The sequence below is a fragment of the Cyprinodon variegatus genome, unplaced genomic scaffold (assembly GCF_000732505.1).
Source record: "Cyprinodon variegatus isolate N-32 unplaced genomic scaffold, C_variegatus-1.0 Scaffold126, whole genome shotgun sequence".
Taxonomy (NCBI): Eukaryota; Metazoa; Chordata; class Actinopteri; order Cyprinodontiformes; family Cyprinodontidae; genus Cyprinodon; species Cyprinodon variegatus.
The window spans coordinates 164,845-182,094 of NW_015150579.1; the positions used below are offsets into that span (position 1 = coordinate 164,845).

The 17,250-nt window shown below is 36.1% G+C and overlaps 1 protein-coding gene across 2 annotated transcripts; it reads right to left on the bottom strand.

The window, feature by feature from the left end:
- Positions 1–736: 736 nt before the first annotated feature.
- Positions 737–17,250, bottom strand: tns4 (tensin 4). 2 transcript variants are annotated; one of them, XM_015375866.1, is made up of 12 exons: positions 17,214–17,250; positions 15,085–15,364; positions 12,088–12,424; positions 9,234–9,625; positions 8,997–9,128; positions 6,206–6,295; positions 3,855–3,932; positions 3,700–3,747; positions 3,118–3,289; positions 2,941–3,009; positions 2,803–2,832; positions 737–2,713 (listed from the first exon to the last, which is right to left on the bottom strand). In XM_015375866.1, the coding sequence occupies exons 2-12, from the start codon at positions 15,332–15,334 to the stop codon at positions 2,566–2,568; spliced, it is 1,746 nt and encodes a 581-aa protein (XP_015231352.1). In that variant the 5' UTR covers positions 15,335–15,364; positions 17,214–17,250; the 3' UTR covers positions 737–2,565. The 2 variants fall into 2 exon arrangements, with proteins under 2 accessions (XP_015231352.1, XP_015231351.1); XM_015375865.1 differs by having other exon boundaries at positions 6,206–6,298.

Genomic DNA, 17,250 nt, shown 5'->3' on the forward strand with positions numbered 1-17,250 from the left:
CATTCATTTTGAAATTATCTGTTTTATGAACCTGCCTCCAAAATATGAAGTTTACTCTGTAATTTTACTAAAGGTCCATTAAGCAGAGTTGTGTTTTAGTTTTAGATGGTTAACTGTGACAATTATTGCATATATGAAGCAAGTCTAGATGTATCCTTTTTGTTGTTGTTGTTATTGTGCTATTTGTGTTATGTTGAATTACACATTGAGGATTAAGGGTTTTAGCTCTCTTCTTGGAATGGAATATTAGGTTATCTTATAAAAAAAACAACTGATTTTATAACAAAAAGAGACAAAACAACCAAATACAAACTTGCAAAGAGATATTCGCTTTTTTTTAAAGTATGGCATTCCTGTAATTCCTTTTCATAGTAATAGAAAATACACATGATTTGAAGCTTGATGGGAAAAATATGGAAAAGCTTAAATATTCCTATTATGCCTTAGTAGCTTTGGCTGACATTTTCCCCCATCCTATCACTTAAAAAAAGCTGAAGCATAATGATGGATTTCCTCATTTACCTGCAACATGTGTTCATTAAAATATCCAGTTGAGTGCTTTGGTGGTGCTCTGTGAATGCAGGTAATTCTCAAACTTATAATGTAGATATAATTGATGTTAACAGCTGCGTCCATTTTCCACAAGTTTCCCTGAGAATTTATCTTACCCATTTTCACCAGTAGAGGGCAGTGTTTATTAAACTTTGCCGCTGCAGTGAATCCATCAGAATGTATCTGTGCTGCCTTAGATTTAGAGATTTTAACCTCAGATTTAAGTCCAAAATGTTTGAGATAAAACTGGAGCCTCTTATGTTCTTCAAGGGTTGTTCAAAATATCCGAATCTATCTTATCTATGCATTCCCATGCTTGATTTTTGCTCTGCTTCAAGAAGCACACTACAGATATTATTATTTCAAATAAAGAAGAAAAATCTGCAGTTTGGTGTGTTTTTGTCATAAAGATATGTTCACATTCAACCCCAATGTCTTCCTTTGTGCTTACAAGCCACTTTTAACATTTTTAGTGTTACTCTTTAAACTTTAACAGAAGAATTCCAGAGAGCTTAGTTGTTCTACATCTTTAATTCTATAACAATTGATAAAGAAACACATTCATATATTTACAATGAGTATGAAAAATTAAATACATTCAAAATATACAGTGAGAACATCTGCACAGATCTTGCTACGGAATAAATGGACAAGTTATAAGTCGATATCCCTCAGTTAATGCAGTTTTTAAGTGGGATTTTAAATTTCTTTTTGCCTTTATGGGTATCTGGATTTCTTTCACATATTATCATATTGTAATCACAAACTAATGTATTTCTTAAAGTTTTTAGTTGAGGGAAATGCAACATTTTTTTTTTTTAATAAGATTGGAAAAGTATATTAATTTGTATTTAGTCCCATTAGTCATCAGTTTGAACAAAGTATTTCTTTGCATAATAATGAATTGATCTAACCATTTCCTTGTTTAGTGTTTTTGTCCTGATTTAAGGTGGATTTGAGTCTTCAGTATTTCAATCATCTAGCAGGTTTTTCTATAAAAAACTGCCTCCTTCTTACCAGGTTTTTGAGTTGTGCAGCGAATAGACTGTACCAGCTGAACCTTGGAACGCTGCAGCTCTTATTGCTTCGGCTGCTTCTGTTATTTTTTCTCACCTAACAAAGATGGATGTCTGGGAATGTTTCATCTTTTCCCTTTACAAGAGGATGGACTGATGAGTCAACCGACTGGGTTGGATGAGTGCCCTGTTTCAAGTGCTTGAGATATTCTATTACAACTGAAACATTCTGCAAACTTCTCACATTGTTAATTAAAGTTCTCTAGCAAATCTCTGAGTCTTTAACAGGTGATGTGTATCTACACTGGGACTAGATTAGATCAAAGTCAGCTCTTTAGTATTTACTCATCAGGTTTATTCTGAAGACGGTTGATTTCCCTGGGCTTTATTTAGATTTACGGTATTAAATATAAAGGAGCTATTTACAAATGCAAACCTTGCTTCTCAGATTATTTTTATCTGTAAAAAAAGAAAAAGTCACTTTTCAATGATGCACTATTTTGTGTCCCGCCTGTCATATAAAAATTCAAATAAAATACATTGTAATTTTTGTTTTAATAAGACAAAAGACAGAAAGGTATAGGTTTATAAATAATTTAGCACTACACTGTACATCACCAAATAGAATAACAAGTTAATATTCAGTTAAGGTGCTGGTTCCTAGCGGTTTTAAGACATAAAAGGTTGCTTTAAAGTTGATGTCTGGCGTAGTTGATTGGGTTTTTACAACCTAGACAAAATCTAAAAATACCCCGTCATCTTATTTTTAGAATTCTGTTTTTTTTTATAGTCCTGAGTTAAAAATACATTCATTTCTGTGTGAGACTTTAAGGATATCCTGTTATACTGAAGTCTTAACCTTAAGTAATATTAAATCTGGTAGTTCAGTCCAGAAGAGGCAGAAATCTAACCAGTTTATCAGCAGAAGAGACTTAAACCAGCTATTTAGATGCTGTCAGTCAAAGGTAGCATGGTATAAACAGGCAGTAGAAGGCATTCAGGATTTGGCTGTTTCTTGCTTAGTTATGGCTGCCTGAATAAACTCAACGGCTTTGCTGCAGGGCTGCAGGGGGTCGCATTCTGCAAATACGTGGCAGATGTTCTCCATGCCAGCTTCAACACCTTTTGCCACAAAACCAAACATCCTGCAGAGAGAAAAATAAATAAATTAGATGCATTTGCATAAAAATTACTATAAGAAGCAGAAAAGTTAAAGGTTTAAAGTGAGGATTACCTTGCACCAAAATGTGTACCCTTATACCACCTGCAAAAGAGATGAGGACATGTTTGTTAAGCAAAGTGTGAAAGCATCAGAAACATGCATGCATCCAATTGGCAAAGCTGAATCTGTGAAGGTGCTTTATAAACATACAGTCGATTGTCTGGATCTTCACCACTGTAGCTAAGCAGGTAAGCAGGGTAGTGGCGTCTGAAGAAAAGCCTGCAAAAAAAAAAAAAAGTTTGGGTAAATAAGTTGCAGACAAACCACATCTCACCACCAGCAGGTTGTAGGTTAAAATCTCAGCAGCAAAATGACAGAGTGCCTTACTTCCTGTTGATATCTGTGAGTGTTACACCCTTCAGAGACACCTTCATGTTGACAATGGTCGGAGCAAAGGTGCCGGGTTTCTTCTCAAGTGTTGAGGACACCGCCCTGTGCACCGCACAGGGGCCTGTTAACATCTCGGTGGGAACAGCGTTTAGATAGACAAAGTTACAGGCTGAAAAAAAAAAAACAAATCAATTTAGTTCTGTTTCTGATCTATTCTGCAACCCGATTAAGACAAATTTTCAAATACACAATAGAAAAAAAAGAACTTTTTTTTTTTTTATTCCAGTAGACTTTTTATTTATAGAAAGGACTTAAAATATTTCTTGCTTTGCAGGGTTAGCTTCCCTTTTTTTTTGTCTAACTCTATCTTTGATGTTAAAGAAGGATGAAAGATGTTTCAAAGCAGAATGTGAAAACACAAAAAATATTTTGTGGAATTAGAAATAAAGTAGTATTAATGAAGTAGTTGTCTTTTATTTGTATTTTTTCCTTGTTCCTGTTAAGAAATCCAAATATAACATTCATTAAATGTTGGACCTTACTTTGCAAAACCAAAGTCACTATCTTATCTTCACTCACCTGTTTTACTTTTGTCCTCTGTCTTTTCATTTTCTTTCTCCTCCAGATCTGCATAAAGAATTTAAAAAGGAACTTTATATTTCTTCAGTTTTTCTTTTATTAAAATTCTTATTTCTTGCACGCAAATGCACCAGAACATATAAAACTTTACCCACCCTGGTCATTCAGTAGCAATCTGCAGGGTAACGCATAAGGAGTGATTGTGTGCTGGTAAACCAAAGCTGGGAGGCTACCTGCAAGAACAACCACATTCAGTTTAATATCAGTCATAGATCAGTTATACCAACATTTGATCTGATTTTAGCAAAAAAATTTTAATTACTAGACATACAAACAAACAAACAAACATATGTATCCATTTAACCAGGAATTCCTGTTTGCATCAGATGTTTTTTCGTTGGTTTTTTACAAAAAAAATTTTTTCCCCCCATGATATAAAAATCTAAATTTAGAACAAGGCATACAAAAATGACGGCCACTATTCAGCAACACCAGATTGCTGGGGGGGATTGAGTGTAGTTCTCCCTGGCCGTATGAAGCTCAAAGTAAAGCTGTGCTCCTTCTACCCAACAAATTGCACACTGCCGGTCTGCTGGCTGAAAAACTAGTAGAACAAAATGTTCCTTATAACAAAGCACTGCCAATCCTATGATGTTATGAAGTATGTTTTAGAATGAAAGTTAACAAGTAACGGGTGTTTTTAATGACCAGACTAATTATCCAGCTAAAATCAAAATTTTAAATAACCATCAGAGGCTACAACTAAACTTAACCAGTACTTTATTTCAGTTTAGTTTATTTATATAACATCAATTCACAACACTTTCCACTTCAATGGCACTTTACAGATCATTCAACCAGACCATACAGGCAGATTGATTGAAAGTTTTTTTTTATCTCAGGAAAACCAGCTGATTGCATCGACTCATTGACTCGAAAGCAATCCCTCACACTAAGTATGCTTGTAGCGACAGTAGAGAGGAAAAACTCCCTTATAACAGGAAGAAACCACCAGCAGAAACACACTTATCTGCCGAGTTATTACTTATAACTACTTAATTGCTACTTAATCTATCTACATTAAGTCTATGCATGAATGTAAAAGAACAAAGGATGTATAAAACACTTTGTTCTAGCTGTAATAAACAGAATGTAACATTTTAGCAGCAGTTAAAATAATTTGATAATATTTTTACATTTCCTTTGACATTGCGATGCAATTATTCTAGAACAAAGATATTTTATTACAGGTTTATCATACCATGTGAGTCTCTAATTGCCATACACTTACAGATGTATAGGAGATATGTAAAATGTAAATGACCACTATTCATTTAATTGGTTCCAGGTGTGTCCATCAATAATGGGTAAAGGGATCATTTTCAAGAGATTATAAAGGGTAGTAATGAGCTGCCAGTATGTAACCTGCTCTGTATGGTAGTCAGATTGATCTCAGTGTGGGGAACCACAGAACCAACTTTGATATCAACAAATGCAACCCTACGCTTTACAGGTACAAGTTAGCAGCCACTTAAAATGTGGCTCATTCCTCCCTTATACAACAACTAAAACTTTCCTCACCGTTCAGGCAAACATCATATTGCAAGATTCTACAAAAATAGATTTTGTTTGTAATGAAGATGTTTGAGTTGCCCCTACTTTCTTAATCAACTTTCTTGCATCATGACTCAGTACATGGCTGAGGCTGAAGGTTTCATCTGTCTAGAAATCAGTCATGACTCAGATTTCCCAGTCTTATTCTACTTTTACATGAAAACAAGAAGAAACGATAGTCAAAGCAACCTAGGCATGCCTTTTTATATGGATGTCAAAGAATATTTGGGTAAGTGAGGATATAAAGTTGAATAATTTTTGGTTCAAAATGACACAAGAGAAACTAGCAGGAACATAAACAATGATCTAAACTGTTAAAAAAAAAAAAACATTAAAAGAAGTCTTAAATGTTGTTTAGTACAAGGTAGAAAAGATCTCCTAGTTGTCTCTTATTCTGAGCAACTGTTTGAATATCCAGTCAGTTGCTAGAGGAGTTAGCATTTTTAACAAATATAAAAGATTTAGTATACAACTATAGTCCTACATTAAAGTGATTTGGTATTTCCCCCATCAATATACAATGAAAGAAACTAAGCAAAATGGAAAGTAACTAGAATATACTAAAATATGAAAAAGAATACATTAAATATATGTAAATGCAGCTGTTATGGAACCACTGGGAAACTGGGTTCAATAAGAGTTTCTATTAGATAAGGTCTACAGCAGCAGCCAGAAGAATTGCATGTTTTATTGATAAATGCATTGAGAGGAAAAACTGCTTGATAATTTCTTTGTGGGTAGAAAGTCACAGAATACCTTTTTTGTTCAAGAAAAACCCACTCACTTCCCCGATCATGAATCAGCTTCCATGTCATTAGGAAGCCATGAATTTTAAACTCAGAGTGAGATTTTTTCTTAGTTAAATAAGGGAAAAAATGCAAAGCTAACTCACCAAAGTACGGTTCCTGAGAAGACCCTTTAATGCGGACGCCTTTAGCAGATGATTCAATCAGAAAATGTCTGATAACATCCGAGCCGCTTTCTGCTGTTAACATAAAAGCACAAATTTCACAAAAACATTCGCTCGCCTCATTAAGAGGATGCAAAATTGTCAAAATCGGTCTAGTATGGATTACAAAAAGCATCACATAAAAAAAAGTTCAGTTCAACAAACGGGGCTGTTGGATATGTTGAATACTGAGTAATCTGTGAACCCCTATACATTTCTATACAAATGGCCCAAAAAAACTGAATATATATAAAGTAGTAGCCATTCAAATTTTCCCCACTTTTCTTAATTGCCCCTTGGCTAGTCCTTGGCTAGTCCCTAACAATTACTTTTTAAACATCAATATTTGTAGAAAAATATTCTTTCTGTCATGATTTGTGGACATTAAGATCTAAAGAGAAGCATCATCTCCTGGTCAGACCCTGTAATTCAGTTAAAGGGTGGAGTCAGAGTAAAAAAATATGGACACCGATGAAAGCCAGTGGCTAGAAGTTGGAGGGGATTTTGCTTCCATTCGGCTGGGAGGGGCATTCTGAACGGCCTGTTATGTTAAATTGCCAAGCTGTGGAGGTTTAGCATTCTTTTCAAAGTGTTTATGTTTTCTCTCTTAGTCAAAATGTCAAAGTTGGGTGACTTGACCACTTTCAACTCAGAATAATTATTATTTGTTGATATCCCTTTAAAATCAACTTCACTCAAACAAACTCAAACTACCTTGAATCTGACAAAACTGAAGAAGTAAAAGTTTCTAAAGCACTGAGGAATGAGATGTATCATGTTTCCTTTTAAAGCAATCTCTGCAACCAAGAGGTTTCTGAGTCTACAATAACAGCTTCATTACGTCGCTAACAGGTAGGTTGGTTGTGACCAGTCGTCCAGACTAAACTGTTCAAACTCAGTTTTGGAGGGTTGGGTTTTCAGTTTTCTTTCTTCTATTTTTTCCAGACCACAGATGTTTTACCAGATGTATGATGTTCCTTTGTTTGAAAGATCGTGATGTAATCTAACAGCGCAAAAATCTCTAAATCAGATGAAGTGAAATGTGGCTAGGGCAACACAGGATGATGGCATTCAGTTTTGTTTAGAGAAGCTGTACAATTTGAGAACTTTATAAATCTATGGATGTATACTGGGCATGGCTAATGGGAACCCAGTTGTTACAAGATTGTCAGTTTCTGATTCATCACTACATCAAAGGCCTTTTTCATCTAGCTTGGATTGAATATTGTGATGCTGATTTTTTTAAGCATAGTCTATGATTATGCTGACCAAGGTTAGCATGCAAAACCTGAACGCTCCAACATGCATTTTGGAGATTGAAGGGTGTATTGTTCTTTTCTTTTGATTTTTCTTTCTTCATGATGTCAATAGTGGTTAGAACTACATCTGAATGCACATTTGGTGTTGAATTCCTGTTTTATTCTCATGTTGTTGGGTTAAATAACGTTTCATGAATCCTATGCACTTATTAAAAAAGTTGGCAGCTTTAAGAAGCTTAGCAAATTGCATTTCTTTTCATAATTCTATGTGAATGATGATTCATTTCAATCATATATTTACCTTTTATATAAACCATTTATATTGATCACCAAGTCATGATTTTTATTGTTTTTTCTTTTAATTTTAAAAAACCTCATAGCATTCTTATGACTGCTAAATTGTGTCCCACGGTTTAAACATTGGCATTTCCCAGTTATCTGTCTGCTCTATCCGATAATAAAAAAAAACACCATCTATTTATTCAAACTACTGTTTGTTTTTCACTGTTTTTAAAAGAAAGGAGGCATTTTTTTTAAATAAAGAGTGCCCAACAAATTTGTCTTCATCTGTATTCCATGCATACATTTTGAATCTGGCGGTGTTTTTGGCAGTTTGTAACCTTATTCATTGAAGATGTTTGTCACCTTGTTTTCTAACATGTTATTTTAATCCCTTTAAATCCCAGCTCACCTATTTGGTATTCATCTTTAAAGTTCGGTCTGTAATACTCTGCATTTCCCGAGGAGCATAGTACAACATCATTCCCAGATATTATAACTTGAACATCCTCCAGCTTTTCCTTGTTTGTAAGACAGTTTCGCACAAACCGAATATTTTTGAAATATCGCTCACTTGATGAGTGATGTCTTCCGTGTCTTTGTGTTGTAATTAGGTTTAAAATATTACAAATCTGTGAGAGAAGTAAACATCCAAATGGCTTTGTGATTGAGATTATGTTTTGGTTCTGCTGATTGCTTACAGAGCCATAAACAACTAGTTTTCTTTGGCGTTTACACAATGCGCACTGTGGGTGGAAAAATGGCTGGCACCGTCCCCTGCTTTACCACAGACTGCTGCATGTCGTAAGATGACATCCACTTTCCACGGCACTTTGTGCTTGCATTGTTTGTGTTTGGCTGTGGGAGATGTGGCTTTGAGACTTTCTGACCAAACATTTTAAAAACAGTATGTTTTTTAGACACTGGCTGGACAGACAATCTGTCTCCATCTCTCTGCAGAGTTTCCAGAGCTGGAAACCTTAAAAACCAGCATGATTTAATGTTCACAGTGAAATCATATCAGATATTTCTGCAGCTGCTAAATCTTTGATGACAAGCTTGGAGAAAAAACAATAACACTGAAGAGGATGGATGGATCGATGGGTATTTACTTTAAATACAAATTTTTTTTTTCATATTATGATCCTTTTCATTCCTTTATAAGTAGAGCTGCTGTGTTTATCAAAGAGGTTTACCTGGTTCAGCAGCAGCTATGAGGGTGGTGGGTGATTGCTCCACTTTCATGGCCAAACCAAAGCTTCCTCTGTAGGAGGTGCTGTCTCTCACTACAAACGCCCCGGCCTCCTTGTCTTTCAACAGCATTTCAGCTAGAAAACAAAAAAGGATTTAAAACAGAAACGGCTTCATGTTCATCCTCAAAACGTTTGGTACACACTGTATTTCACACACAACCAACTTCAGGTTTGTCTTACCTTCTGCTCTGCTGATATGTGGACGAAACCAAAACTTTGACGTGTCCATGACAAATTTCATCGACGGTTGGCTGCTACTGAAAGTGGTTTGAAAACACTTTCGTTTTGAGGGAGAAGCAGGGATTTTCTGGATGTCTGGTTCTGATCCAGAGATGTGCAGGTCTAATTGTGGCGCTCCATTGACCAGCAGCAAGGGGATATCTGTCTGAGAACCAGCAAGTGAAGCAGGGCTGCTTCTTGCTTCTGTGCTGTGCAGGCCATGCAGACGTCCGGGCTTTGTCAGAGAAGGCCTGTTGTCAAAAGGGTGACACCTGGAGCCATCATTGAAGGATCCGGGAGTGCAAGCAGGGATGGAGTCTGGAAAGTCTGCATCTTCCGCCAAGGATAGGTTGCTGAATAAAGAGAAAAGCTCAAATATCATAACAGCACTTTACGCCTATGTTTATTTATATAAAATAAGAACTTTGAATCCTTGATTTTAACCCTTTGATAACTAATCTTACATTATTGAATAAAACTGCTACTACTACAATTATTGTTGAAGTTGACATATTCAACAATAGCGGCGGGTGGGAGTGGTTGCCTAATGGTTAGGGTATAGAGGAATCCTGAGGTTCTGAGTTCGAGCCCCACTCCCACAGACTGCCACTCTGGCTCCCTGAGCAAGAACCGTAACTTCCATACTTCTCCATGATGCCCACGATGGCAGCCCACTGCTCCCCAAGGGGATGGGTTAAATGCAGAGGTAAATTTCTTCAATGTGAGATCAATAAAGTTCAGTTATTATTATCATTATTCAAGTTTGAGTCAGGAAAAGTGAACAGAAAGACTTCCCCTTAAAGTTTAGATTGAGTAAAAACGCAGGAAGTTTTACAACAGCTGTGGCTTTCATTTTAATTATCTAACTGTTTATTTGCAGAACTGATATCTCATAGTATATTCTTGTCTTTTTTACATGTTCATTGTAAGACAATAACAACAACAGTAAATGTTTATTATAAACTTGACATATGCAGTTGCTTGCACATGTTTTTTCTTCTGAACAAAAGATGAAACTTTTCCCTCCTATTCAATGTCCAGCAGATATTTATATTTGCTGGAAGTACACTATAAACATCTAAATTGTTCCTCATCTGTAACTGCTCACCTTCTCCTTGTTCCAGCTAACCTTCCTCCCTATACTTCACTCCATCAATGTCAGATCGTCCTCTGTATATAAGCCCTCTGTTCCTCTTGTGGTTTCTGTGCCTGGCATCCAGTTGTGATCGCTTGTCATACCAATTCTCTTCCTCTTTTTTCTTTTTGGTTTCTTCCCCAGACTCACTTCACTCATAAACATGCTTAACACCAGCTCCTTGCTTCCTCACAAATTCTGTTGTTTCACTCTGGTAAATTAAAACACATTACAAAAGGCTTAGTTGTTTTAGTTATGCCTAAAGGCTTGATATTTTTCCGCATTATTCAATGTTTTATTTGCCTCTTTAATTGAAGCTCATTTGTTACACCTGCTCCAATTTGCTTGACCTGTCATGTCATTTATCAACCAGCTCCGTAAATATTCCTGGTATTCAGCTGAGCTTTGTCGGAGTCCCACTTTAGTTTCTTTTTTAATTTTGATATCGGTCTTAAATAACACCTAAACAACCACTGATTTATAGTAAAACTGATCCCTTAAAACCCCAACCCTAAAATGAAACTTAGTTTTTAAAGCAGTGTTGATTCTTTTCTTCAGCAGGGACAGGGAAGCTGGTCAGAACTGATGGGAGGTAATGCTGCACACCATTTACCCCAGAACTGGGAAGTAACATGTGTTTTAGCTTCCTGCTGAAAATGCATAACCTACATGGTCACCGTGGCAATTTTTATAATGATAAAAACAATGATGAAAAAACAATTATTGTATTTTTTGCTATAAACACTGTTGAACCATTTTATCTTATAAAGTCCGTCAGGGAGACAAGGCTATCCTCTAGGCTAACTGAGATAATTTGTAGGAGGACAGAGGACTAAAAGAAGCATGCTGGGCAGACACAGCAGGAGAACTGGGAACCGAAGGCAGCAGCTGGTCAGTGTCTGTGTTGGAGGTAGGACCATGAAACAGTCCTTGTGAGGCTAAATTAAAACAGCCTTTTTAAAAGCCAACCACAAACCTCTAAAGAACATTCCCTTCTTTATTCTGTATCAACATTTCCTCCGTCTTTCGTTTTAATTTAGAAAAGCTTCCTTCACTAAAACAATGCTCAATTGATGATACTTTCTCATTCTAACTTTTAGACTTAATAATACAATGTCAATGCCTACTACACACATAGGTCTATTTAGACTTTCGACTTTGGACTCCAGGTTTTGCTATTTTTGCATGCATGGGTCCTTCGTAAAACTTTGGCACATGCATATCTTTTTGGTCCTTTTTCTGATGGAATATGATAGAAAGAGGGCTTATCTACCTCCCAGACATGACTACCGCATCCATATGCAAGACTTCAGCACAAGGACAAATTTTACAGAAAGCCTATCTATATATTTTCAGAACAAGTTGTGACTTTGTAGTTGTTTACCCCTCCTGTATCCCAAATGTAAGATGTCACATGAAGTTATCTATAGCAGGTTGAAGTCTGGTGAGTGGGAGCTCAGATGTTTCCAGATCCTAGCAGCTCCATCTTTAATAAGCGTCAACAGACCTTCTAGTGGAGCTCAGACTCAGATGGCTGTATTAAACATTTTTAAGATTAAAAAAAGTTCTTAAGCACATGTCTTTGTTCTTTCACTTTACAAATGTTTAAGTTATAGTTTGGTAGTTGGCAGTGTTTGAGAATAAATTTTAAAAATACACAAAATTCTCCATGATTTTTACCTGCCCATAATGTAGCTGGTATCTGAACATGTGGACATGGAGAGAAGCGAGGTAGCGCTGTTTCTAGTGGAGCTCGATAGGCGCAATGAACCTGGGGAACATGCTATGTCATTTTTCGGCGAGTGGTTGCGCCGGGGAGCACTTCCAAACGGAAGCGGTGGCAAATAGGATGTAGGGGAGTTGGAGAAAACCAGTGCCCCATTGGGGCTGCATCTCAGGCTGCTGGTTGTGGGGATGGGGATACTGGGAGACACAGCAGACGATGAGCTGGGAGGACATCCTCTGGGAATCAGCACACAGTGGGAAGGGCCATCTGAGTCCTTTGCACAGAAAGAATCTGAGGATGGAAGGGAGAGTCAGTTAAGGTGTCTTTTAAGGATTTCCAAAATCCAAACTAAAGAACAGAAAAGCTTCAAACAGCTTAGAACATGTCCGCCTTTCGTTTTGTCTTTGCAGCATAAGCCAGAACTCTTTCTATAAACATAAAAACTACCCTGCGAGAGGCATGCACATTTCTCATGCCAGAACATGCAGAAAAGACTCTCATTTCCAAACTAATTGCTTCTTCAAGGCGTATTTATTTTGCAATAACAGAAAATAAGAGATGTCTCGGCTTGTTCTTGGACTGGTGAATATGTGTCTGCTGATGAGCTGAGGGTGAACAAATGTCTGTAGGAAAAGAAAAAAAAACCTTGACATCTACATGTAGTCAGCATTTGAGTAAGTTGGGTGTCTTTTCAAATCAGTGACAAAGATAATGACTAATATTAAACAAAAGTCATGGAAAAGTTTATCACATCTTGTTGGTTTTTAGAATTTGTCGTTCTGAAGGTATGTTTTCTGAAGAAGACTATGAAAAGAAAATGGGTGCGCTGATAAAACATGTGAATAAATCCATTATGTTTGTGCAAGTTTATCTGTTAAAGAAATGGGAAATGAGAACTCATCAATATAGCATACAAATTCTCTCTTCTCTTTTTTGCAATCCGAGAAAATACATTCTAAAAATCTTTTACCCATACTGATTTCCTGTAAACTTTTTCACCTCTATCTCACTTAACAGTTTCAAGGCATATAAGCAAAACATCTTTTCAATAAAGCGGCAGCGACAGGAAATACATTTTTGTATATTCTTGCCTCTTGCACACAGTTACTGATGGTGCCAGTTTTCAAGCGCAGGCCTCGTCGTATCACCCCGACTGAGGACTATGTGGTTAGAGTTCCTGACTGAGTGCTTTCGATGCGGGCAGATTCGATGCACAAGGTACATAAAAAAAAAACTCAAAAAGTAAACTCATTAAATACTGATTTGCCAATTTACCATTTTTATGCATTATTTCCTAATTCAAACTGACACCACTGTATTCCTCATATTTCCATTTGGTACCAGTAAAATTACCGTGATAAACGGTATTTTACTTTGCTAAAATATCTTCATAAAATATGGAGTCAAATGATAATGAAATGCTCAACTATCATGTGCACTTTAATCCAGTTGCTTATCATCAACTCCAAATGTTGTATCATACTCTATTCCTGTTATTGTGGTTCTGGTTTTGGCCCTATGACTTTGATGAAATATCACACAGTGCATTCCCGACTAACATTCAGTGTTATGGATGCTATTTTGTTTATTTCACATATTTTTTTTCTTTAGTTCCGCTTTCATTTATAGCAAAAATAAAAAATGCTCTTATCTTCCCTTTTTACTTTATTTTTACATATATTAGCAACTAGATATTTATTGACATCTGTAGAACCTGATGCACAGTTCTGCTACAAAAATTAAATAGAATATTTATATAACCTTTTGAGAATGTGTATGTTGAGTTTTTTTTTTCTAAGAAAAAATAATTTCTAATTAATTAGAAGGAGTTGCCTAAAAGGTTTTCAGAAAGAGCTAGTGGCCATGTCCCATATCTCAGTCTTGGTTGATGCAGGGATGGGGTTAAACACATGCAATAAGACAAAGACCAATATAAAATAAAATATATTGGGTGTTATATAATAGGTAATAAAATACCTTAAAATATAATATAATATAATGTAATGATTAAAACTGATCATACATACAGTACCTCCTGTTGTTGTGAAACAACAGTAGGAAATCTTGAAAGAGAGCTGCATTTATTTACTTAAACAAAGTTCAAGCTCCTAATATGTAGATGTGTGCGGCCTAATAAGTAAAATTTATTAACAACTTCGTCATTTTCTGGAAGTGCTGAAAAATGTTCAAAGTAGATGGAATCTGCCTTATAGCCGCCTCTACCCCTAGGGAAGCACCTGAAACCTTCTTCTCCTCGGACCCCACCCACCTCTACACTCTCTATTCGCCTATAAAAAAATGACTGACTCACATCTCCTGGATTTTACTGACCACACAAACAAACCTTATCAGGATCAGAATCCAGCCAACTCCATGTCATATTTCCATATTTTTGTATTCCAGCTTCTAACCCTAAACCAGCAGGACTAAAACTCCTCAGTCTCTGCTGCCTTCTAAAATCAGTATCTGCTGCATATCAAGGTCAACAAGCATCATTGTTTGTAGGTTGTTCCAGAAATAAAGTTATATGCTCATAGGGTCCAGGCTGAAATTATTCACAGGAAATACTTTTACAAATGCTATAAAATCTATGAGCTGCTAGGTAACAGAAAAAAACAAAACAGATAAGAAACATTTTTCTAGTGCAGCTTCTTATAGAAGTAACACCAGTCCCTGGTTCCCTAAGATAGCTTTAACAAGTATGAGATCTTTGTCAGGAAAATGGTTTATATTTAAACCAGTTACTGTACTTAACCCTGTCTGTATCCAGCCCCTGTCTACTTTACTTTGTTAGATCAATAAAATCTATATTTTCTTTCTTGTTTCATGTTTTCACCATGGAAAACATTATGCATTGTACTGTTCCTTACATGGGCTATACAGATAAACTCTCATGGCCTTAAGAAACATAGGATTTCATTCTTACTTAAGCAGAGAGAAACATCATTTACCTGTTTGGGGGGTCGGGCAAGTGGGGCTCTTGTTAACCTGGATTGGTTCAAAAGTAGGATCCAGGTCCAGCATTAGCTGATTGAGATTGTCCAGGGTCATATCAAGATCACAATCATCAAGTTGACAGTTTGGCTTTGAGAGATCTGGTGGATGAGGGACATTTTCCTGCGAAGAGTCAACACAGATGGTTTGACCCACTCTCAGAACATGGCAGGGTATCACTTGGGACATGCCTTCAGCGGTAGGCATCGGAGAGGGAGGGATCACTTTCTTCTAAATCTACAACAACAAAAAAAGAAGAAAAAAAAAAACATTATTTCAGTGGCTTTTATTCAATACATTTCCTTGGATCACTGATTCAGGCTTTAACAGCACTGCTTAGAATGCAAGATTCTCTCCATTGTGACCTTATTTAGATAATCCATTAATTGCAGGTCACCTATCAACTCTCTTTACTTCTAAGCTATAGATGCATCGTTATAAAACACAATATTTTATAAAGCCTCCCATATATAGTATAGGTTACTTACATATTGATCTATTTCAAGGGGTTTATTTATATTTATTTGGATTCTTTTGGCTTACTGTGTATGAAAATCCAGAATTTACTTTTTTTTTTTGATGGAGGATTTTAAAAATGGAAAATGTCTTGGTCTGAATATTTTACTGCCAATGTAACCATGGCAACTGCTGACTGGGCATTAATTTCAGCTGATTTGAGGCTAACAGAGACTCTATATGAGTTTCTAAATCACTTAGTAGAGCAATGGGCTGATCACCACCATGTCATGCTGCTTTTAAAGAAGCAAATCAGGAATGAGGCAGTTTTAGTGGGCGAAAAAGTTTTTTTGTTAATCCATTTTCTAATTTTTCTTCTAAAATTCGGTTTTAATGAGTTTTAAATCATTTTTATCAAAAGGAATACAACAATGAGATGGAATATAATGCTGTTTCTTAAAAATCTGTTCAACAGGCAAAATTAACTTTAATTAAGTTACTGATTAATTACATACTTATGATAATTGAAATGCACCTTTAATCACAATAGAAAAAGGATGCATGGATCAACCTCCCCAAATGCCACTTACTCTGTATGGATTTCAGAAAGGGTGCATAAAGTGACCACAACAAGCCCATTCTAGCAATTTCCACTTAATTTCTCCTGAAACTGTTGAAATGCAAAGATTGAAGCAATATCTGAGAAGCCATTGTTGACTAAACTGTGCAAAAAAAGTTTTCCATCAACCTAAATGCAATCATGTCTCCCCAATTAACAAATGAAGGGAAAACAGGTGTTTAGAGCCTATTATACATTAGTCTTCTTGCTCTTAGGTACAAATTATGTGATTTTTGGACTTTCTTTCAACCATGTTGACAACATGTGTCACACAGCTGCAATCACTGTTTTTTACCATTGGCTGGCAGGAATCAGGTCTCAGTAAGTAAGGCCTCGAGGAACATGTTTGTCATCTGTTGTATAAAATTATTAAATGAGTAATTGCATGCTGTGGGGGTGAGGCATTCAGATGGTGAAATCTCACAGAGGATCCACTCCCTTAGACGCTGCTTGCCAGGCACTTCAGACAGGGCGTGGCACTGGGTGAGTAACACAGGTTAGTGGTTGTTGCCATGGCTACATAAATGTTTACCTTGCAATAGTTCAGTGTTAATAAGTGTGGTTTAAAAGGTGGAGGACAACTGAGTATTTAAACTTCATTAACTATAAGTACTTTTTTCTGTCTTAGACAAGTGCATACATAAAGCTATAAGTTCACAGCCCTCCAGGAATTCAGCTTTTTTATGCTAGACCAAGAATTTTATGTATTTATGTGTTCATTTGTCTTTTGGTTTGAAAAACACTAAAGAGAAAGTCTATTTTGGTGCCAAAATCACATTGAGAGCAAATATTTGATATTTGGAGGGTTTTTTTTTATGAATTAAACATTAGCCTTTTTTGCATTCCTTTTTCCTACCATATCTCCGTTCCTTAAATTTTTACTCATCATTGATGATTGAGTTAAATTCTGCCTCTTAAAGCTGTAGTTATCATATCGGTAGTTTATCGTATAAAAGGAAATCTTCCATTTCAATACACACCAACATAAATCCATCATAAAACTTATCCTACCTTGAATTCCTTTGCTCAGGTCTCTGCAGTTACTTTC

Bases quoted from the DNA above. Each gene is read 5' to 3' on its own strand.
- tns4 (XM_015375865.1), bottom strand. From the start codon at position 15,334: ATGCCTACCGCTGAAGGCATGTCCCAAGTGATACCCTGCCATGTTCTG. The intron at 9,129-9,233 runs GTAAGACAAACC...TTTGTTTTCTAG, and splicing joins ACATATCAGCAGAGCAGAAG to CTGAAATGCTGTTGAAAGAC. The intron at 3,010-3,117 runs GTAAGGCACTCT...TTTTTTTTGCAG, and splicing joins CTCACAGATATCAACAGGAA to GCTTTTCTTCAGACGCCACT.